Source organism: Rhizopus microsporus (assembly GCF_002708625.1).
Source record: "Rhizopus microsporus ATCC 52813 unplaced genomic scaffold scaffold_1, whole genome shotgun sequence".
In the NCBI taxonomy this organism is placed as follows: Eukaryota; Fungi; Mucoromycota; class Mucoromycetes; order Mucorales; family Rhizopodaceae; genus Rhizopus; species Rhizopus microsporus.
The window spans coordinates 937,858-960,154 of record NW_019671916.1 but is presented as its reverse complement, the minus strand read 5'-3'; the positions used below and the strand labels follow the sequence as shown (position 1 = coordinate 960,154).

The 22,297-nt window shown below is 37.3% G+C and overlaps 11 protein-coding genes across 11 annotated transcripts; 5 read left to right on the top strand and 6 right to left on the bottom strand.

Moving 5' to 3' along the window:
• Nucleotides 1-473: 473 nt before the first annotated feature.
• Nucleotides 474-4,175, top strand: RHIMIDRAFT_5510 (trypsin-like serine protease). The gene is made up of 5 exons (XM_023615395.1): nt 474-1,023; nt 1,079-2,061; nt 2,124-2,603; nt 2,656-3,221; nt 3,274-4,175. The coding sequence occupies exons 1-5, from the start codon at nt 512-514 to the stop codon at nt 3,829-3,831; spliced, it is 3,099 nt and encodes a 1,032-aa protein (XP_023470981.1). The 5' UTR covers nt 474-511; the 3' UTR covers nt 3,832-4,175.
• Nucleotides 4,100-5,174, top strand: RHIMIDRAFT_181399 (uncharacterized protein; the record flags this gene model as incomplete). Its single annotated transcript, XM_023605790.1, has 4 exons — nt 4,100-4,201; nt 4,260-4,407; nt 4,457-4,812; nt 4,866-5,174. Coding segments are annotated over 4 exons (915 nt in total), but the record flags the coding sequence as incomplete, so codon positions are not given.
• A 24-nt stretch (nt 5,175-5,198) lies between these two features.
• On the bottom strand, nt 5,199-5,709 carry RHIMIDRAFT_288201 (TFIID-18kDa-domain-containing protein; the record flags this gene model as incomplete). Its single annotated transcript, XM_023613544.1, has 3 exons — nt 5,581-5,709; nt 5,433-5,530; nt 5,199-5,384 (listed from the first exon to the last, which is right to left on the bottom strand). The coding sequence occupies exons 1-3, from the start codon at nt 5,654-5,656 to the stop codon at nt 5,199-5,201; spliced, it is 360 nt and encodes a 119-aa protein (XP_023470979.1). The 5' UTR covers nt 5,657-5,709.
• Nucleotides 5,710-5,818: 109 nt separating this feature from the next.
• Nucleotides 5,819-6,046, top strand: RHIMIDRAFT_232703 (uncharacterized protein; the record flags this gene model as incomplete). Its single annotated transcript, XM_023607798.1, has 2 exons — nt 5,819-5,916; nt 5,965-6,046. 2 exons carry the CDS (start codon nt 5,819-5,821, stop codon nt 6,044-6,046), a joined length of 180 nt encoding a protein of 59 aa, XP_023470978.1.
• A 53-nt stretch (nt 6,047-6,099) lies between these two features.
• On the top strand, nt 6,100-6,955 carry RHIMIDRAFT_196799 (S-adenosyl-L-methionine-dependent methyltransferase; the record flags this gene model as incomplete). Its single annotated transcript, XM_023606152.1, has 4 exons — nt 6,100-6,222; nt 6,279-6,403; nt 6,453-6,543; nt 6,596-6,955. 4 exons carry the CDS (start codon nt 6,100-6,102, stop codon nt 6,953-6,955), a joined length of 699 nt encoding a protein of 232 aa, XP_023470977.1.
• Nucleotides 6,956-7,012: 57 nt separating this feature from the next.
• RHIMIDRAFT_243364 (uncharacterized protein) lies at nt 7,013-10,809 on the bottom strand (the record flags this gene model as incomplete). The annotated part of the gene is made up of 10 exons (XM_023609932.1): nt 7,013-8,503; nt 8,554-8,660; nt 8,712-8,913; nt 8,962-9,022; nt 9,070-9,608; nt 9,661-9,953; nt 10,006-10,107; nt 10,157-10,441; nt 10,495-10,594; nt 10,642-10,809. The coding sequence occupies 10 exons, from the start codon at nt 10,807-10,809 to the stop codon at nt 7,013-7,015; spliced, it is 3,348 nt and encodes a 1,115-aa protein (XP_023470976.1).
• Nucleotides 10,810-11,848: 1,039 nt separating this feature from the next.
• On the bottom strand, nt 11,849-12,680 carry RHIMIDRAFT_243363 (uncharacterized protein; the record flags this gene model as incomplete). The annotated part of the gene is made up of 4 exons (XM_023609931.1): nt 11,849-11,905; nt 11,934-12,040; nt 12,099-12,556; nt 12,616-12,680. 4 exons carry the CDS (start codon nt 12,678-12,680, stop codon nt 11,849-11,851), a joined length of 687 nt encoding a protein of 228 aa, XP_023470975.1.
• A 306-nt stretch (nt 12,681-12,986) lies between these two features.
• Nucleotides 12,987-14,508, top strand: RHIMIDRAFT_232700 (ricin B-like lectin; the record flags this gene model as incomplete). The annotated part of the gene is made up of 7 exons (XM_023607797.1): nt 12,987-13,064; nt 13,124-13,176; nt 13,232-13,281; nt 13,334-13,351; nt 13,413-13,477; nt 13,533-13,595; nt 13,654-14,508. The coding sequence occupies 7 exons, from the start codon at nt 12,987-12,989 to the stop codon at nt 14,506-14,508; spliced, it is 1,182 nt and encodes a 393-aa protein (XP_023470974.1).
• Nucleotides 14,509-14,703: 195 nt separating this feature from the next.
• Nucleotides 14,704-15,961, bottom strand: RHIMIDRAFT_196204 (4-hydroxybenzoate polyprenyl transferase; the record flags this gene model as incomplete). The annotated part of the gene is made up of 2 exons (XM_023606105.1): nt 14,704-15,521; nt 15,577-15,961. The coding sequence occupies 2 exons, from the start codon at nt 15,959-15,961 to the stop codon at nt 14,704-14,706; spliced, it is 1,203 nt and encodes a 400-aa protein (XP_023470973.1).
• Nucleotides 15,962-16,185: 224 nt separating this feature from the next.
• Nucleotides 16,186-18,351, bottom strand: RHIMIDRAFT_243360 (uncharacterized protein; the record flags this gene model as incomplete). The annotated part of the gene is made up of 8 exons (XM_023609930.1): nt 16,186-16,964; nt 17,024-17,066; nt 17,133-17,251; nt 17,316-17,576; nt 17,634-18,033; nt 18,086-18,146; nt 18,197-18,254; nt 18,312-18,351. 8 exons carry the CDS (start codon nt 18,349-18,351, stop codon nt 16,186-16,188), a joined length of 1,761 nt encoding a protein of 586 aa, XP_023470972.1.
• A 1,051-nt stretch (nt 18,352-19,402) lies between these two features.
• On the bottom strand, nt 19,403-20,098 carry RHIMIDRAFT_307329 (Rad51-domain-containing protein; the record flags this gene model as incomplete). The annotated part of the gene is made up of 4 exons (XM_023614522.1): nt 19,963-20,098; nt 19,751-19,895; nt 19,574-19,684; nt 19,403-19,513 (listed from the first exon to the last, which is right to left on the bottom strand). Coding segments are annotated over exons 1-4 (432 nt in total), but the record flags the coding sequence as incomplete, so codon positions are not given.
• Nucleotides 20,099-22,297: the final 2,199 nt, after the last annotated feature.

Here is a 22,297-nt window from a genome sequence, read left to right as displayed (position 1 = left end):
ATGATTGATTTACTTTTGTTTACCATTTTTAATAAATAAATATTGATGCGCTTTTTCAAGTCTGTAAATAATAAACACTGGCCCCTTCAGTCTCCATGCTTAAATCTTAAGGGACGGACCTTCACTGCTTTTGTAATGTCTAATTAAATCACAGCATTGTAAGTTTTGATTGTCCGCATTTCATTGTTAGTATATTACATCAGCAATAGCAAAACTGATGGTATGTAACAAACTTCCTTGGCGACCTTTTTCCCCAATTATATTTGTATAATAAGATAGACACTCATCAATCAATCAATTGTTCTTTTTATCAAATGATAGGTCATTCTATCCGTCTATTGTTTTTATTCAACAATGGGCTTCATGATGTCACAAATGACGTGTGCACAAGGGCAAGTTACCAAACAAAGAAACCAAAAAATGCATATTATACCATCATGTTAAGCTTTATATCCTTTAATTTGACTGCATTCCTCTATTTCTTTTTCATCTTTTTATATTTTATTTTAATATGCCAAGACAAATAGAGCCTATTTTATCCAACAAAGATACTATTGTACCGCTTGAGATTGATTACCCATATGGCACCAAGATACCCAATTCGACACACCCTCCACAGCCCCATGAGCAGATCATCCCTAGCCAGCATGTCCTTAAAGATGATAAAACGACTTGGGAGACTACCATTGATACTTGTATCAAGAGTATCGTCTCAATCAAAGGATACAGAGCTCGAGGATTGGATACCGAATTACCCGGTACATTTGTCGCTACTGGATTCATTGTCGATGCCAAGATGGGAATTATACTTTCTAATCGACATGTAGTATCCATCTCACCTACAGTGGCTCAGGCAATACTTTGGAATAACGAAGAGATTGATTTAGTACCAATCTACCGAGATCCAGTACATGACTTTGGGTTTTTTAAATACGATGTATCAAAGATTAGATATTCTGAAATACCCGGTATACCGCTTTACCCTCAAGGCGCTAAAATAGGCCAGGAGGTAAAAATTCTGGGGTAAGTCTATATTGATTTAATAAAAGCTTAGTGTTAACAATTTACATCTATAAAGAAACGATGCTGGTGAAAAACTAAGTATATTATCGGGTACTCTAGCAAGATTAGACAGAGAGACACCTAACTATGGTATTGGTGAATACAACGACTTCAACACGTTTTATTATCAAGCGGCATCAGGCACAAGCTCTGGCTCAAGCGGTAGTCCGGTATTAGACGTATACGGTAGAGCAATAGCCCTTAATGCAGGTGTAGCAATCGCTTCATCAGCCGGTTATTACTTGCCACTCGATCGTGCTCAGCATGTTCTGGGCCTCATACAAAGGGGGATGCCGGTTCCAAGAGGAACCGTTCAAGCAACCTTTGAATTCATGCCGTATGAAGGTTTATTGCAATTAGGTCTCAGTCGCCAAGTTGAGCGAAAGTTGAGAACCGTTCGCAATTCGTCTCTAACAACAGAAACAAATGAAGGATTGCTTGTAGTCAAGTCTGTTCTACATGGAGGTCCTGCTGATGGCAAGCTCGAGCCAGGCGATATTTTATTAACTTGTAACAATCAACTATTGTCGAAATTGTTTATCGATCTAGAAACTATACTCGATAATGCAGTTGAAACTCAGACATCCGTTTGCTTCATGGTTCTACGAGCAGGAGAGCCTAAAAAGGTTACGATTGATGTACAGAGTCTACATGATATCACGCCTTCAAGATATCTTGAATTTGGTGGAGGTGTACTGAATGACTTGTCTTATCAAATAGCAAGATCTTACGGACTGTCTCTTAAGGAAGGTGGTGTATACGTTGGCACTTCTGGCTTCCTTCTCGGAAACGCTGGAGCATCACGAAAGTCGATTATAGTTGCGGTTGACAACAAGCAAGTCAAAAATATTGATGACTTTGTCTCTGCTATATCCGATATTGGTCAAGGAGAATGGGTGCCTATTCGATATTATTCTTTATCAAGACCAATGAAGACAAAAATAGAGGCTCTACAAGTAGATTGGCGCTGGAATAAATTCCAGCTAGCAAAAAGAAATGGTAAGATTTGAAAAGGATGTGTATGATATAGTCTCCTCTAGCTAAAGTAAATATATGTATAGATATTACAGGCATATGGGATTATGAAAGGCTGCCGACCCCTCTAGATAGCCGCTTAGTAAAACCTGTTACAGCAAACGTATCCTCCAATAGCTCATTATCAAAAGAAGAAGAAGAAGAAAAAGATCCTTTTAAAAGGCTAGTCTATAGCATTGTTTCGGTTGAGTGCAAGACTCCTTTTGTAATTGATGGTTGTCGAAATGGTTATGCGTACGGAGCAGGCATCATCGTTTCGCTTGATCCTCCTCTCATTATCTGTGATCGTGACACTGTTCCAATCGGAATAGGCGTTATTTCCATCACATTTCAACACTCGCTCACAGTCCCTGCCGAATTGTTATTTTTGCATCCTTTTTATAACTTTGCTGTTTTGAAATTTGATCCTCAAGCCATCATTCAAGCGGGAATCAAGATAAAGGCTGCTGTACTGGATAAGCGTGATTTTCGTCTTGGTGACACTGTAAAATATATAGGGCTTACAGGTAGAGAAAGAAACATTGCTTAATGTCTGATTAAACTCAAGTGTTTGTATAGGCGGCCCCAAGATTAACACTCAAACAACAACAATAGCTTCACTTGTTCCCATTCGTACCAAGGAAACTTCGCCACCAAGATGGAGAGCAATGAACGTTGATATATTTAAAGTGGCAGACGGCAATTTGTCAAGTCTAGGTGGAGTGCTTGCAGATGATCAAGGGCATGTTCGTGCTATATGGATGAATTTTTCAATAGATAACGAAGCAAAAAAACTATCAAGTATTACTGGCGGTATTCCCGTTCGCTTAGTACTCCCTGTGCTGGATTGTATTAAAGCAGGAAAACAGCCTGTTGTATATGGTTTGGATGCGGAGTTTTGGACATTACAGTTGTCTAATGCCAGACTTTTGGGCTTAAAGGAAGAATGGATACATAAAGTGACAAAAGAAGCAAGTGATAAAACTATGCAGCCATCCGTCTTGTGCGTTTTAGGGATTACGGATCTGTCCACGCCTTCTGGGAAAGCATTAAGAAGTGGCGATATGATTTTGGAAATGAATAATAGAGTGATAACAACACTATCAGACCTTGCATTATTTAATGATACCGACAGGCTGACTATGGTAAGGATTACATATATATTTATTGATATATATAGTTAACCTATTTGAACAGACCATTCTTCGTGATGGAAAGGAGCTCACACTAGATGTTTCCACTACTAAACATGATGGTAAGGAAACGACTGAAGTCGTTGGATGGCAAGGAATGTTGGTTCAAGAAGCTCATCGGGCAGCCAAAGAACAAGTACAAAAGTGTGTACCTAAAGGAGTTTATGTATCCTGTTGTCTTTATGGTTCACCTGCTCAAGCATCTCTCGAACCAGGTGTTTGGATACATGCGATCAATCAAACACCTGTCACGTCTCTCAAAGATTTTATTGCAGCAGTGAGCAGTAAACAGCCGACAAAGCCCAAGAGTTTATTTCAATATCAAGAATTAGACTCTAACGAGCAAGATCTGATCTTGTCACCGACTGATGATGCATCACAAGCGCGATCCGAGATAGATAATGACTTTCAAAGCGACTCTCATGTTCAAATCAAGTATACTACCATCGCCAATGTCGTTCACTTGACGACACTCAAGTTGGATAAGCATTATTGGCCAATGTGGCATCTTAAAAGAGAATATTCATATCACTATGGTTGGAAGCTAAAATCATTCGATTAGCCTCTTGCATTCAATATTCTTATAAAATGTATCAAACAGATTCAATTGTGTTTTACAAAAAGAGTTGCTGTCATGTGTGAATTTCAACAAGTGCAGCCTTTTTTAATTTTGGACTCCGTGTGTATATCCCACCCTTTTCCTTTGTTTACATAATATGAAATACTTGCCCTCAGAGACTGCAGTGCCTGATTGGAAACTTGACTGGAAACAAATCCAACCTGCTTTAGATAGAGCTAGAAAGTCTATATCGTCTCTCAAGTCTTCGTCACTAGAAGTTATGAGAGTGAGTCAGCTTGATTCCGACATTTTAGATAAAGAGTTGATTGACATCTTAAGCGAGCAATTATGGAGTGCACTTTCTTATTTCAAGGTAAAGCTTGTATTTTTGTAAGACTGTTTGTGTGTGTATCATTCATACTACAAAATAGACAACATTTAAAGAAAAATATGAACCAGAACTACTTGCAGTCATTCAGTTGGTGCTGTTTAAATATTCACTCTATGATAGTTCAGCAACTTACGGCGCACAACTTCAGAATTTAAAGTATAGAAATGAAAGAATGCATAAAGGACCATGTAGATCATACAGACTACCTATACTTAATAATTGCTCACTCCCTTCAAGTAGAATCTATTGCCAAAGATGCACCATTGACCAAGTCACAAAAGATTGGATATGGACTATTGACGATCGGAGGGCAATATGTGTGGACGAGACTGAGCAGATTGACGACAGAGAAAGGATGGGGAGAATTGGAAGAGGATGATATTAGGCATAGAGCATACAAAATACTTCAAGTAGTGGAGAAGTATTGGAAATTGCTGTCCTTTATGAACTTTCTAGTCTTTTTAAGAAATGGCAAATATCGAACCTTGATCGACCGTCTGCTGTGTATGAGGCTAGTGTATGCAAAAAAGTCTGTCAATAGGGAAGTAAGCTTTGAATTCTTGAATCGACAGATGGTCTGGCATGCATTTACTGTAAGTAAATATTGATATTGTAAAAGCATACATTATATCATTATATATCATAGGAATTCTTACTGTTCTTGGTGCCATTGGTCAACATTGAGAAATTGAAATTGAAAGTGATGCATATGTTACTACCAAAGTCATTTATCTTATCCAAGGGATACGATCAATTACCTTTGGATCAGTGTGCTATATGTCATGAAAATGACAATGGAAAGGATTTTGCTATTCATAACCCCTATGAAACAAATTGTGGTCATACATATTGTTATTATTGTATACAGTCCAAACTATCAACAGTAGGTGATGAATGGCTCTGCTTAAGGTGTGGTCAAAAGGTGGTTGATATCAAAAAATTTATTGAAATTGTTGATCAATAATAATAATAAAACTATTTACACTTCATCAGCTGGATCCATTTCCTTTTCATCAAACAGTTGTTTAGCTCGACGGATATCTTCACTCATGTACAACAGTTCTTCCACACGCGCTAATTTCTTTGCATCTTTACGTAAAACGAATTTAAAGTCTTCCACTTTAACTTTGCCTCTGTTATCTGCTACTTCAGCTGCTTTTTGACACTATCAAACATGTTATATGAATAAGTTACTATGCTTTTATTTATTTACCATTTCTGAAATATAATCAATTACTAAATCATCCATCACAGCTATGGAATCTGATGCAGGATTAGCAACATCACCAAAGCCATACATTAGTAGTTTTACTATAGACATTGTTAATCATGTGTTCAATCATATCAATTATGTCCCTTACAATCTTTTGAAAACATTCCTTTACGAACAGCTTTTCTTCTACCTGGTCCATAACCTGTTTCTCGCTGTTCACTCATTTTTTCTTTAATTGAAACAAGTAGTGGGTAAAAGCGGTTGTTAAAAATCTATTCTCTTTCTCTCTCTCTCACTTACTCACTGTCCTTAAAAGGTGACCTTATAAATCATTTGGTCTAGTCAATTAACCCATTGTTTTTAAATTCTAGACCGTCTTTAACAAAATGCTCAGCAGTAAGCTTCCTCAAATTGCTCTAGCTGTAGGAGTTGGCGTAGCAACGGGTATCTATGTTTTTCAACCACTTATAAAACAATATGAAGAGTAAGTCATTTCAAAGAAAGGAGTTCTCCCTTACTAACTTTTTAACAGGGAAACGAATGGAACATGGTTGCGTCCTGGTGATGAAGTTCGAATTAAAAAAAGCGATCAGATCAATCCACCAAATAAATAAAAAAAGTCTAAAAAATTATATATCCTTGTTCTTTTCATTTATTTGACTTGCCAATGAGTAAACCACAGCCAGTGCCAATTAGACCACCAGAGAGTAAAGAACCAGAATATGAACAAAAGAATGTTCATGAAGTCTATGAAGTTATTGCTGAACATTTTAGTGATACGCGTTACAAAGTAACAGTAGCTTTTTTTCTTTGTTATGATCTATCTCAATAACGGTTTTATAATAGCCTTGGCCTGTAGTTGAACGTTTTTTGAAATCGATGAAGCCAGGAAGTTTAGGAGCAGACATTGGATGTGGTAATGGTAAATACATTGGTGTCAATCCCAACATTGTCATTCTTGGTTCGGATAGGTATTTTTGGTTTTAAACAATGTGTCCATGTTTATAATGCTCTTCTTAGGAGTCGAAATCTTGTTCAAATTGTAAATCAACGTGGTCATGAAGGAATGGTGGCTGATGCACTTGAATTACCCTATAGATCAAACACATTTGTAAGTTGAGCCTTTTTTTATTTTGTTTTGCATATTAAAAAGAAAAGGACAGGACTTTGCGATATCAATAGCTGTTATTCATCATTTTGCAAGCCCTGAAAGAAGACTAGAAGCTATCAAGAGTATAGCTAGGATCGTAAAGAAAGGGGGTAAAATGCTTGTATTTGTCTGGGCATTAGAGCAGACAAAATTCAGTAAACGAGACTTTAAACCTGGACAGCAAGATGTTCTCGTACCTTGGATGCTCACAAAGGGAACTAAAGACGCAGATAATGTTCCTGTATATAATAGATATTATCATTTATTTAAGGAAGGGGAGCTGAATGAGTTATTTGGCCAAGTAGAAGATGTTGTCATTGAAGAAACGGGCTATGACCGAGATAATCATTATGTGATTGCATGTAAAAAATAAAGAATGTTTTTGTTTATTCATGATACAAGGGCTTCAATTGGCATATTACTTTACAATCTAATCTAATCGAATCACGGGTACTCCAAGACGAATGAATCGTCTAAACATGCTCTGACTCAAGTTTCCGTACTTGTTAAATACAGTGTCATCAGCAACTGATATCTGCTTGTCTTCACCCATGAGCACGATGCGTTCTAGATTTGATTCATTCTCTTGAAGCAACAGTGTAATGTAATTTTCAATTTCCAAAACCTGATCTGCATCAATCATAAACACATTGTCGTACTTGAATCCAAGCTTGATCAGTTCAGGTCGCTTTAAGGCCGAATGGACAGCAGTTAGACCAATAACCTTGGCCTCCTTTGTCAAAACATAGTTTGCTCGATCATAGTTTGATTTTAAGAATTCGGATGGTCTTATTCTCTTCAGTTGGTCAAAGAGGTTGTCGAGATATTGCTTACAGCTCATAGCTGATTCCATGGCTTCTTCCAAGTTCATTTTTTCATCAAAAATTGATTCAGGAGTATCAGTAAAGAATTGAGTAAAAGGAAAGATCTTTTGTAAGTTTTGGACGTCACTAATAGAGTCTAAAGCTTTTGTGAAATTCTCCCAAAGAGGCAAGATGTGAGCTTTGTAAAAGTAGATAGCTGTTTCACATGTAGATCCATGCTCGCCAGGAATATTCAAACTTTGACTTAGCCTGTCAACTTCATGTAAAAGAGACATTCTACGTTCCAATATTGGAGGCACACAGCTGTATTTGCTAAAGTTGTATTCAGGATTCAATTCTTGATCGCCATGTCCAATACGTAAGATATATTGTGAATCAATACCCATGTTCATCACTTTATCAAGGATACGGCTCAACAAATCGTTATTGCTTGCAACAATGAGTGTGCGTTGCTGAGGATTGTTATGATGTAGATTGGAAATAGTCTGGACAATAGCATCGACTTTTGCAGCCTCTGATGAACCAGCGACCATGGTTAAACCTCGGTTCATGCTGGAGTATATAGCTTCTACTTGTTTGGGTGTATAGCGGATTGTGTTACGCTTGCGGTTGCCGTGAATGTAGGGATTATCACTTGTGAGTTTATAAGGTTTGACCTCGAATGTTTCTGACTTGACAGCCTTTTCTGCTTTCTTTGTTTTCTTGGTCTTCTTTGTAACGACAGAATCTTCTTCCATTGGATCGTTTAATAACTTGAATCGATAGAATGATTCTTCCGATGGCACCGAGTCGTCAATAAATTGCAATGTCTTGTTTGGAAAGCTTTCCAATAGATGCTCTCTATCCACAAATGTGTCTCTCATATCGAATTCTTCAATGCGGTCCTTGAGATTGCTGTAATGTGTGCTAGAAGGATCACCATAACCAAGGATTACAGGTTGTAACCAACTAGGAATGTCAGTATCTGTTTGTGATAACTCTCTAATCGTCTGTAATATATGCTTAAAGTTGTTTTCTTGGGGATGTCTACGCATTAAAACATTGAATGTAGTATAAACATCTTCGCCGTGCTGTTTGCTCTGTTTGTCAGTATCGATCTATGGTCATTTTTAGTTGGACTATTTCCTTTGACAGAATGCATTCTTACCTTGTATTGATCTGTATCAAGCTCAACACGAATAGTACGTTGACCAGCTTTCACTTTATCTTTTCTATCTTCAGGTCGAGGTCTAGAGACTTCATCAATTGGTCGTCCTAATCAAACAAAAGAGTTATTAAACAGTATATGTAAATGAATATCATTACCATCAACACCGATAAAATCGACAATTTCACATCCACGAACATATTTAATACCATATTGCTCTCTGAAGTCCTCATCCATATCTACTGCTCCAGGTTCCTTTTCTTTTGCTTCAATCGTGATCAAAAATAGAGTGTCATGCTTACGAAGACTATCCCATTCATTACGAATATTGCGTGCATATTTGCCAAGGTTGATAGAAACCTACAGACAGAGTTAACTTGTGAATAAAGTGTGTGACTAAAGGCTTACATCTGCAAAAACATGAGCTGGTTTTTCTTCACCAATTTTGATATCAGCAATGTCCACAATACTAATAAAATGAATAAACTTGCTTCTTTTTATATATAATGTACTTACTTGAAGGAGTCAATGGTAGTAGCCATACGAGCCCAACTAGTGAATACTGTTGTAAATTCTGGGAATTTTACTTGAGGTGAAAGTCGCCTGACTACGTCCACAATATTCTTTCTAATTTTATATGTGCTTTCTTGTTGAAGGAGAATATAATTTCTATACAAATAATCATTCATTGTAAGGAATTGTAAGTTTAATCTAGCAAAGGGAAGTGGTCGATCGTATGGGTTCTCTTGTGTCATGGCGCTGTCAAATATCACATTTTCATCAGGGTACAGAGGCTGCTTGTTGGTTTGTTCAGCTAATTTTTGAGGCTTTTCATACTTTAGGACGAGTGCATTTATCAAATACTCTTTTAGGTCTACTCCAATGCTTTGATTGATGGGCTCGAAACGGACTTCAAGACACTTGCATAGTTGTACAAGCGTTTCTTCAGAAAGTGGTTTAAAATGCCACAGCAAATTCTCGCGAGTTTCAATGGATGCCAAATTGGTTAATGGAAGCTCTTTTAGATGGTCTCTAAATTGACGAAAGGCGATATGCTAATATATAGTTAGTGAAAAAGATTGCAAAAAGCATAAAGAGGCTTCTTACCTGTAGTTTAACAAGCTGTTGACGATGAGCTTCTAAAGCTTCGATATTTGACAAAGCAGCTCCAGTATGATCATTCACTTCCAATTTTGCGTACAAGGCTAAAGTGTCTACAAGAGACTTGAGTAATTCAATGTCCTTTGTCTTTTGTTGATTAAAAGGTGCCATTCGACATAATACGACGATTTGATGGTCATCAAGAAGTGTATTGACAAATCGACGTGTTGAAAATTGGGTTTCTAAAGTTACCAAAAATTCAAGAACAAGCTCGTTATACTTGATCAAGTGATTGTCAACTAGCATCAATTATGTTAGTCTTTATAAAAATGATAAAATGATCAAACAAACCTTCTCCTTCAGCAGGAATTGTATACAACCGAGACACAAAATTGTTCAACAATAAGCAAAGCCAGCTTCTTTCGTACAATAGCTGTTCCTTTGCTGATTCATCTATAAAATGATTAGAAATACAAAAGTTTAATTTCTTTGGTACACTTACTAGCTGCATTTAGCTTTTTATTGCTCGAATTCCATAACTTTCTCAAGAAAGGGTAATCAGTAAACATCTGTTCTCGTCTTGATTCATAAGCCAAATTGGACCAGATTCCAATAGTGAATAATTTAAGACATTCTGTTTGTACAGGAGCAATATCAAAGCTTTGGAGACAGTGAATCAGAAAAGTAATTGGTGGTATTTGACAGCTTAATGATACATCATCATCACCCAACAATCGAATAACGCGTTGAAAAAGATTGAAAAATCTTTCAGAATCCAAGAGTTTGTCTATAAAAAGGGGAGTTAGTGATTTGAATGTATCTACAAGTCATATTCTGTACCCCAATTGACCGCGTTTTGATGAAATTTCTCGTTTAGCATCAAGCAAATTGAAATAATGTGATTAACGGAGGCTGTAGAGTCAAAATGTGGCCATAGATACTATCAAGCAAAATTAGAAAAGATACAATATGTAAAGTATATAATACCTTTTCAAAGTATTCAGCTGCTTCTAATTGCTGAAGTTTGTGTGAGGCAAAGTCAAAAGGTAAAAGCTCCTTTGTAAAAATTATCTCAACAATCTCTGGATCCCACTTTATATTGTTTGTAAAGTGCGCGTCTATAATCTGCTGTAAGCCATCTGATTGATTTGTCATTCTCAAAACAGGTTGAACTATTGTATAGAAAAAGAGAAAAAAAAAAAAAAAAAAAACAGGAAAAAAAAGCGACTCTTAGGGAAATTATATGTGACAAGTGTTTTTTTTGAACTGTCTCTATGTATTTATACGTGACTATATATATAAAAAAACCAACTTTGGTACAAAACAAGGTCAATTTTCATATCAACATACGCTTGGTAGTTTTTGGATTACAATAAACAAAATGGTAAAGTTTTAGAGAAGAGAAAGAGAAAGAGGAATAATGATAGGGTCACATTTATATTGTAACTCAGTGATCTGCCAGTTAACATCTGTTTCACGCTGATTATTATTAGTATTTTGGCTACTAAACTCTGTAAACCATGCTGGTTTACTAGATAAACTCAATTAAGAGCTAAGGCATTGTGACGGGTTATGCCTTGTTAAGCTGCCTTGTATATAAGAGTTTAAAGTAGGATTCAAAGAGATTCAGGGTCGTTAAGTCTTGTAAAAGTTAGATATTTTTGTACGAGTAGGTTGCTTGTTTGTGACCACCAGGTCTTTGACAGATCAATTAAGTAAATCAAAAGATAAAAGATAAAATAAAAAGTCTTTAAGACTTGTAAAAGTAAATAAGAAAAGAATATAAAAGGATGAATGATTGAGTAGTTATTTTACTAATTTCAATACTGAATTCACTGTTGTTTACTTCATAAAAATAAGAGGATATTTATATGTTGTTGAAAATGTTATGGATAATGATAAAAAGAAAAAAAGACCTTTGGAGGTGTTGAAGACCTTTGAAGGTGTAAAAGACCTCTTGAAGTCTGCGTTGTACAATATAATAAATATGTAAAAGTGTAGCTAGTCTTGCTACAGCATCATCCTTTTACCGCGATAACGGGAAATAATATTCATCTTTATACCATTCCAAGTACCTAAAAATCAATTTAGAAAATACTAATGATAAAGATAATCAGATAATCAATATAAATAAAATTGTTACCTTCAATTGTGTTAGTGCACACGTCGCCATCACGAAAAGTCTGGCTATGGTTTACAGTTCTATGTACATAACCCAGACTTTCGAGGTTGCTGTAACCAGTCCAACAGTCTGTATAAATGGTGGAACCAGGTCTTACAAAACGTCGTATGATGGTTGTTAACGTATCGGCAGTTCGATTGGGAACAACCACAAGGAAGCATTTTCTTTCAGGAGTTAGCTCCACACCACCTACTACCCAAACACCTAATCAAGGAAAATTGTATGACTATGATGATTAATTATATATTAAACGACGACTAACCTTCGACATGATGTCCACGATTGTACTTCCTTTTTCCGAACTTGCTTTCATCAATTTCAACAACGATTGGATTTCCTTCTGCGTCAATTCCACCTATAACGCAGTCGTTCTCCTGGATATCCTCTTGTGTCATTTGGTACCGGTCCAAAATCGTTCTGTTGACAGTGTCAATTGTACACTGGGCGAAATCAGCAATTCTGGATCTTCTCATTTGCAAAGACCAACCATAGAGAATAGCCATCACTTGGCGCACACTGATTCTTTTATTGTGAAAAAAACTATCCCTTCTGACTGTCATTTCCTTGCCATTACAGCATCTGTTACCGGTAATATTGTCAACAATAATTCCATTACACCTCCATCTAGAATAACGGCTCTCATCCAAGTACATACGACTTTCAGTTGATCTGTTACATAATGGTGCCTCCTGATAATAGATATCACAATTCAGAAAGCATCTAATAGTAGACATAAGAAAAAACTGAGTATTTTAAAAAAAAAAAAAATTGAAGTTTACCTATAGCTAGTGCTGCTACTAATGCTGATAACATTGTCGTTTTCGCTGTTGATGAAAGAAGACATGATATTTGCAGATTTAAATGTAAAGGCACTTATGCCAATTTATCTATAATTTCATAATCAGTTTGCTACTGCTACTACTACGTCCGCTAATCTAATTCAAGCTTACTGAAGATTATTTAAGAGTATTTTGGGCAAAACGGAAAGCGCGTTACTTTGAAAAAAAAAAAATCAAAATAAAATGTGTGATCTATTTTGATTTCCGATAAGAAAAATGCACCGAAGTGGCTGGGTTGTTTGTGTTAATCTATTAGCTTTTCTCAGCACTTATGCTGCACTTTTATTTTGCTTTTGAACTAAAACTTTAGGATGTTTCCTGAAGGTTACTTTTACATATTATCTCGAAAGCATGGCTTCGCATTAGACGTCTATGACGGACAAACGACGGTAACTGGACAAATTATTACAAGTATTGGCGTGTAAACTTATGCTATTTTCGGTTATAGGAAGGTGCTAATATAATTGTATGGCCACAAAAGTTCCAAGACAGCGATAACCAGTAAGGACATAGTCACTTGTATTACTTTAGCCTCTGATTAGCTCCCTGAAAATAGATTATGGTCTTTTGTTAATGGACGCTTAATAAATAAGAAATCAGGACATGGTAAGTAAAACTAAGGTTTTTTTTCTATTCAGGACTAACACATTATCCACAGCACTTGACATTAGTTCCAGTAAATATAATTACTTCTTTTTATTAGTAAAACAGGATGAACACACTTTTATTTTTTGTAGGCGCTTTCAAGAAGGATAAAACAATTGTTCAGAAGAAGGTCAAAGCGAGTAAACAGTCTCAAGAGGTATAACCGAGCCGATAATGAAAAAGAGCATGTCTAACAAATTGCTCGGGTGTAGTGGGTCTATGACCAAGGATTTATTTGCTCCAAAGAATATCCTACACTTGTTTTGGATATTAGGGTAAATTGCATTATATCTTATTTCATAATAGAAAAAGGCAAGCTAATTGATACTTAAGGGAGATAGCGCAAAAGGAGGAGCACAGATATTGTTATACAAGCGCAAAGAATCTGATAATTTGAATCAACAATGGCACTTTGAGCCTTATCAACAGTTTGAACATGCATTGAATATAGCGACCACCAGTTTGCCTTTGCACAAAAAGGAGGGATTTGGTATACCTACACTTGGATATGGTGCGGAAGTAGGCGCACCTCCCGAGCTTACAAAGCTTCCAGATGATATTAAAGTGGCAGGCGCTGGAAATAATGTAAATCCCACGCCCACGACAGATGGACCTGATCAATCTCGCATTGATCCTGCTTTGGCACAATATGGTTCATTCTATGGTGAAGCTAACTTCCCAGTGCCTTCATCACAGGCATATCCAAAACCTAGTGGTAACGTCGATCATTCTTATCCTCCTCCTCCTCCACAGCTACAGCCTTCTCCTGGCTACCCTCAGCCCGCACCTTCAACAAGCTCGCCCAGTTATCCACCCCATATCCAGCAAAACGTTGGCTATCCTCCTCCTGCGGGCTACCCTCAACCTCCTACATCTCCTTCACACTTTCCTGAGCCTTTTCCTGGCTCTTCTGGCCATCAAGGACAGAGCAATATCTCTGCTTACCCACCGCCTTCATCTATGCCAGGCTACCCTCCTTCTGGAAACTATCCACAAGCACCTCCATCCGCGTCAAATTATATGAACGCCCCGCCTTCTTATCCTAACAACACAGGCTACCCACCAGCTTCATTTTCCCCTAACCCTTCAAATGCTGGATATCCTCCTCCACCAAATGCCTATCCTCCACCTTCAAACGATAACAAGCCTCCAGAACACCAGTATGGCTACCCACCCTATCCACAATAAGCAGATTAATAAATAATATTGGTCATTTTCGTTTACCGTTGATATCTGACCATGCATAGTAGTAACGGTAGTAGTAGTCTTTAACTGTACGAAGCAATTTATCACTTAAATGATCTGAATATGCATTGGAGGATAAAAAACAGTTTTGTATGAACAAATGTTCCAATACAACACATACGATCTATGATTTTATTATTATGCTAGTGCCAACTGTGAGGATGACCATGCCGCATCAGCGACAATGCCTGACCAAAGGATGGCGCCTGTCCACGCATTGCTTTTGAATTTCGCCCAGCAGTCTGCCGGGTTATTATAATTTACAGTTTTCAACTGCCAAAAAAGATGACATGCTGTACCCAAGACACTGATTGCATAAAATGGTAGACCTTGTCCGTTCATATATCCTGCAACAGCAGTTGATGATACGAATGCAGCTGAAAACCCAGTTAACCATTGGTTTGTCTTTTCTCCAAATCTTAAAGCTGTTGATTTGACACCGACCTTAATATCGTCCTTTTTGTCTTGATGAGCATAAATAGTATCATACACCAATGTCCAACAAACACCTCCGGCATAGAGAGGACCGGCAACAGATAGATCCAATGAACCAGTCATTGCAGACCAACCGAGAAGAGCCCCCCAGTTGAATGCCAGACCCAAGACTGTTTGTGGCCAGTAGGTCACTCTTTTCATTAAAGGATATGTAACAACAAGTGATAAAGAGCTTGCGCCTAGCAGAATACTGTACATGTTCAATTGTGTTAAAACTGCAAGGCCAACGGAAAGCTGCAAACCAAGGAAGCCGATGGCTTGCTTAGGCGTAATCAAGCCAGCTGCAATGGGTCGGATCTTTGTTCTTTCTACCTTGTCATCAATGTCTTTATCCCATAAATCATTGATAGTGCAGCCTGCACCTCTCATTGTTAAGGCTCCAATACCAAATAAGGTAATCATGGATGCAGCGTCCATGATGGAGCTGCCGGTATTATACGCTGCCATTGAAATACTCCAGGCTATACAAGAGGGTATAAGTACAGAGTAGTATGTTGAAAAGAGTCTTAATCTTACCACATGGCCAGAACAAAAGCCATGTACCAATAGGCTTATCAATACGAGTTAAAAAGGCGTAAGGTGCAAGTTTAGCAGGTAAGCGATCTAGCCAATTGTTATAGAGTACTCGGACAGGTTCTTTTGGTTCTTCGTCCTGCTTGACGGTAACAGTGGAAGTCCAATGCTTTTGGTGATATACAGTTGGAATTAAGGGCGCATTAGCTTTAATCTTTTGGTGAAATAGTGATAAAGCACTATTATTTCGTAAAGGCTTAGCTAATCTATACGCTGATAATGTCGAAAAATTCTGACTGTTGCTCTTTCCAAGTGGACGAAGAAGGCTCAAATTATGGCAACGAGCCGTTTTACCAAGTGTTAAAGAAAATGTCCTTTGCAAGAGCATTTTCGCTTATTTCAGGGCTAGATAAAAAAAATCAAAGGGAGTCCAGAGGGTCACCATAAATGGTATTCTATACTCCGCAGAAAGTGTCATGCTTCAGTGAGCTTAATAAGCGATGGCAGATATTTGTAGCGCAAAAAGAGAGCGCGTTACGGCTTTTAATTGAACAGGAATAAACGTGGGATGACTAGCATTATCCTTGCAAATACTTTATTTTTTATTCATCATTAAATTTTACTACTAAACCAACCACCAGATTTCTTTTTATCATCACCACCGCGTTCAGGAATTTCTATCTTGCAAATACGGGCCTTTTTGTCTATAGACTTATCAACCACTATATGGACACGTCCTCCATCCAACACTTCATCATTTTCATGTGCTTTAGCAATCAGATTTACCACCTTTCTTTCAACTTCATATTTAATACTACGTGCACCATAACGAATGTTGTATCCTTGAGCTAAAACGTCCACTACGTCTGCATCCCATGTCATTGTGATTCCATGTCTTTTTCTTGCTTTTTCTGCCCATTTAGAAAGCTCTCGAGAAGTAATCTCCTTTAGTTCGTCATCACTAAATGGTAAGAAGAAGAGAACTTCGTTTATACGACCTAAAAATTCATCTCGTTTGAAGTGCTGATATAAGATTGGATAAATTGTATGTTCAATGAATCGACGAGATAAAGAAATTTGCCCATGTTTTAGCTGTTCTTCTTGAAGGTCGCTCAAGTTTTTCTCTGGTGCAGGATCTGTGGATGTAACGGTTGCAACACCTTTTGTTTGCGCATCAGAAGAAACAGAGGCCTCAAGTCTCAAAAGCTCTGCTTCATCAGCAATTTCATGTTGTGCCAAGTTGGAAGTCATGATAAAAATCGCGTCCTTGCATTCAACTGTTGTGCCCTTTCCGTCCGTAATACGGCCTTCATCAAAGAGCTGCAACATGATTGTTAAAACATCTGGATGAGCCTTTTCTACTTCATCAAGCAAGACAACAGCATTAGGACCTAAAAAAAAGAAACGGAAAGTTTGTAAACTGCGATTTGTTCTTGGCAAAAACACTTACATTCTTTAAGTTTTTCTGTCAGCTGTCCTCCTTCATCATATCCCTTTTGTTATTCACAAGAAAGGTTATTCATCCGTCAACATGTATTGCCTGATGTTATCTCACTTACAACATAGCCAGGAGGTGATCCAATAAATCTTGATACATCATGCTTGTGTTGAAATTCACTCATATCAATTCGAATAAATCCCTTGTCAATCTGCTTTCCATGCAAATTTTGCGCCAAAGCTTTTTTTTTTTTAAAAAAAAAAAGTATTAGACGTGTCAGCATTTAACTATATAAGAACGTTACCTTTAGCCAGCTCTGTTTTACCAACGCCAGATGAACCACAAAACAAAAAGACAAGCGGATGCTCCTCATCATGCCATCCATTTTGCTTGCGACGTATGGCACTAGCTAAAGCATAAATTGGACCTAATTGGCCAACTATACGGGTTTTTAAAGCATCTTCTAATGGATGCTTTTTGCGGTATTCTTTTTCTTTCTGTAGCTGTGCTTTACGCATACGCTCTTCATGTTCAGCTTTATCCTTTGGATAAGATGCCTCCTTTTCTGTTCAGCAGATCATTAGTTAGTGTTGCAAATCCAATTGACTTAAAAATTTCTTACTGTAAAGCATGTCTTCGATTTCCAAATTTTGTTCTCCTGTGTATCTTTCTACGTAATACAAGTACTCTCTCGCAGTTAGACCATGTGAATTACGTGCAAAAGGATCAGCCATATGATCTAAGAGAAGCTTTACAATCTGTGGATTACAAATGATTACTGCATAATGAAGCGCCGTGTATTCTCTATAGTCACGATAAGGTAACAGATCCTCGGAAAATTCGACCTGTCTTGTATTTGCTGCTTGATGAGATCGAGGATAATACTGATCTTGAAGGTTAGGATCTACTCGAATAGGGGAATGATTAAGACCGATAACACCATTCATAATATAATCTATACCTGCTCCCTTTTCAAGTAAAAGCTTGACCATCTGCTCATTATCTTGAATAACGGCTACTTGCTACATAAACAAATAAGCACGATGAGAATTAAATTTATATTATTATTATTACCAAAGGCGTCCATCCATACCGATGATATATGTTTGGATTAAAGTTGGGATGATCAGCCAATCTTTTGACATATTAGTTTGGCGATTCCATATATATATATTTTCTATATACCGTTTTAAGGCTCTCATATCATTCTGAACAATTGCTTGACAAATAGCGTCCCCTGTTGCTAAAGAGGGCACACATGTTATTTTATTATATACATAATCATTATCTATCTTCTTACGTTCATTTTCTTCTAGAGCAAACACTTCCTTATGGGTCATTTCACCAACTAAGGCTGATGTAATGATAAATGTGATAGGCATCCATGCAAACGATATATGGTCCTGACTACGTCGCGTCGCAACACATATAGCCGCTGTTTTACTAGTTGAGCTTAAATACTTGGTTGGTCGAAAGTGAATCGATCGATGTATTGTATTCCTTAAAGGTATTTTTGACCTGAGTGCTGATAACCTAAGCATAATGAAAATAAAAAGAAAAAAAGAAAAAGAAAAAGAACAACACAATTTGTTACAAGTGTCAACTCAGTCACTTTCGAAAATCACGGAAAGTTTGTTGAAATCCCGATGATTCTCTCAAACCAACATGTAAAAATAAAAAAAAGGGGGGGGGAGGGTTTATTTACACTTCAATTCGTAATATTGTTTTCTTTCTTTTTTTTTTTTTACACATAAATAATCATTAAGTAGCAAAGTGAGATCGTTTTCATATGCAGATTCTTCTTCAATAGTAACTCCGTAAGCTAATCATTGGCATCTGTTATACCTTCTTCATGAATAGCAAATACACATTCACTTTCAGGCAATGAAGGAGAGTCATATACCTTGCAAATTCTAGTATCACCACGACCCTTCTTGAGATACAGTCGAGTACATGACGCATGTGCTATAATATTACCACCAGCGGGCTTTTTTGGATCAGGATTAAACATTGATGCAGCGCCATCAACCTGAGCAACAACTTGATTAGTGATCACTACAGCAACCCCAAATTCATCTGCTAAACGTTGAAGTTGGCGTAAGAATTGAGCTAAATGGATCTGACGAGCTGCGAGTTCACCACGTCCTGCGTAGTCTGTACGATACAAGGCCATGGCTGAATCCACAATAAGCACTGCAAATCGGGTCTCTGCCATCATAGCTGCGGCTTGGATCAGTAAGGTTGTCTGATGGTCGGTATTATAAGCTCGAGCATATGCAATATTGTCCAAGGTATCTTGTCCGTCTAACGAATATCGCTGTGCAATCGAAAGAATACGGTTGGGTCGAAAGGTGTTTTCGGTGTCGATGAATAAACATTTGCCCTGTGCACCTCCCATATCCAAAGGCAACTGCGCAGTAACAGCAAGCATATGGCACAATTGACTTTTTCCTGTTCTAAATTCGCCAAATATCTCTGTAATAGAACCTGTTTCGATGCCACCTATTATGATTTATCTTAATATATCTATGCAATGACCCATGATCTATTAATTTATCTAACCTCCTAATAATCGGTCAAGCTCTTTTGAGCCTGTAGTAATCGTAATGACCTCTTGTCGACGCTTATGTACTTCAGTTGCTGTAGTAAAACCGAGATTGACGAGTTTGGCAGCTATTGACGATAAGAAAAAATAAAATAAGCATTTCATAGTAATACACATGTATTATATTACTATACCTTCTGCCAAAAGTTTGTCTGCTTTTGCCTCAGAAATGCCTTTAACTGAAAGTAAAGCCTTTTTTGGTGCATAGGCTACTGCTTCTACTGTATGATAACCATTCTCCCGGAGCTTTTTAACGTCTGTAGCAGAAATACCAATGTCCTATAGCAAACATACAGTTAATATATGTATATATATAAAGGCTAATCACCAAAGTTGTAGAACTTACTTCAAGTCTGGATATAGGAGTAAAGTTACCACAGTCTCCATCCCCGTCTTCAAAAGCTTGTGACATTTTATACAATAAAAAGAGATAAAAGAAGAAAGTATCTCTACAATCAGGTAGAATATAAGAATTAAAAATTTTGAAGTCGCGACTCGCGCTTCGCAGCATATTGCTACATGTACCAATAGGGTTAAAGCGGGGCATCGTTGCCATGACAACGAAGAAATTGCGAAAATTTAGCAGTCCTAGCAGTCCACAACTGGGCTTTCCAAAATTGGAAACCTTTTACACAAACTGGCATATGTTTTCAGATTTCTCAATCTCTTTCTACCTGGAGCGCTTGACAACAAAAACATCTATATCAAAAGATAATGCTTCATCTCTCAATCGTTCGCAGGTATAAAAAATATTGGCTCTTACAAGATTCCAGCTCTTGAGACTTACGCAGAATATGCGTTTAACAAACCTTTTTAATCAAAATGATATTGCATTTGCAAAGTTTATAGCAGACATTTCATATAACCATACACTTTATGACTCAATTACACTTCCTGACTATATCTATCAGACCAGACAACTGAATGAATTTATCAGCAAAGTCTATAAAGATGAAGAAATCAGTAACTCTATGTCGATAAACAATGGTCAATTTTTTGGTGAAAGGGCCATATTAACTACCAGAAACGACACAGTTGGAAGAATCAACGACATTGTTCTCGACAAGATGGCTGGCGAAAAGGTTACACTTCTGTCTACAGACTCTGCTGATGTTATTGAAGCCGATGGTTTACACATTGTTCCTGTAGAATATTTACACAGCTTAAACCCTACCGGCTTGCCTCCATCTAAGCTTGAGCTCAAAGTTGGCGCACCAGTATTGCTATTAAGAAACACTGACCCAGCAAGAGGTCTATGCAATGGTGCTCGCCAGGCTGTCGTACGAATTGGCAGTTATATGCTTCAGGTTCGTCTTGCCAATATGCCGGATGGCCTACTAGAGCCTATACCTCGGTTTACACTCTCAACACAAGAAGGTGATTTACCATTCATTCTAACAAAAAAGCAGTTTCCTGCCAGGCTATGCTTTGCTATGACAATTAACAAATCACAAGGACAATCACTTAAATATGCAGGAGTTGACTTGCGGCGTCCGTCGTCTATGCTTGATCAGCTATATGTCGCTCCTTCAAGAGTTACCTCTCTTTCTGGCATCTCAGTCCTTCTGCCAAAAAGCTCAAATACAACCAACAATGTTGTCTACCCAGAGCTGTTACTTCACTAATACATTAATATATCCATCTATATAACACATCATATGATCACCAAACAAATTTATGCTCACAATTATGAATGCTCTATCACTATGCCATTCTTTTCAACACATAAACCTTTATGAATAATACTATTAAAATATATGCTCTCTATTATGAATAAACAATTTTATGAAACCATGTATGCAACACTATTGCATCAATAAATAAGCATGCAGTGAGGAGTTGGAGCATGTTATTAGGTGCACAAAAATTCTAATTTAGCCATTCGCTTAAAGGGTCGTATTAACATTTGCCCTTACTCACTACAAAGAGCGAAGCCCTTAAGCCTGTGGCAGCACGGCAACGTATGTGTAAAATAACAATACAGGAATATCTAATTATCATTAATAGAAACGTTATAACGACGGATGGTCATTCAATATCTTTTCTTTTTACCCGAACTGTCAAGAGATCTTTGACAACAACTAAAAGTCCCTCAGATTTTATTGATGACATCCGAAATGGTTTTGATATTTGGGGAGTAGACCCAGGTGTTTCTACAATCTTAACCACCGTAGATACATCTGGAAGGCAAAGGGCAACAAGTTTGGATGAGTATTATCATCTGTGTGGTTATAATAATGCAAATTTTATACGAAAGAAGCATCAAGAACAACACACGGCTTAGTTTTTGAAAATTTCTAATTTAAGTTCGCTGAAGACATCAAATATCACAGAGTTTGCAAAAGCCTGCCAAGAAAGACCCAGTTTGTATGATGATATTACAAGTTACTATAATGAAAATGCCTGGTAAGGGTAAAGTATGATTTTTTTTTACTCGTTTATTTAAGCAAGCAAAATTCTGTAGGTCATCAAAATTGAAGTTTCAATGCTATATTCGTAAACAAAAGGGGTGCATGAAATCTGCAAACGGTTAATGCATGGAAGTGTAAAGTATAACAAGAAGGCGTCTACTGGGGTCAAGATATCGTCTGCTGAAAATGAAAGCAAATATTGTCCTCCTGCTCCTCTTGATCATCGTAACAAGCCCAGAAAAACAATAATTGCTTTTGGCGATGGTATGT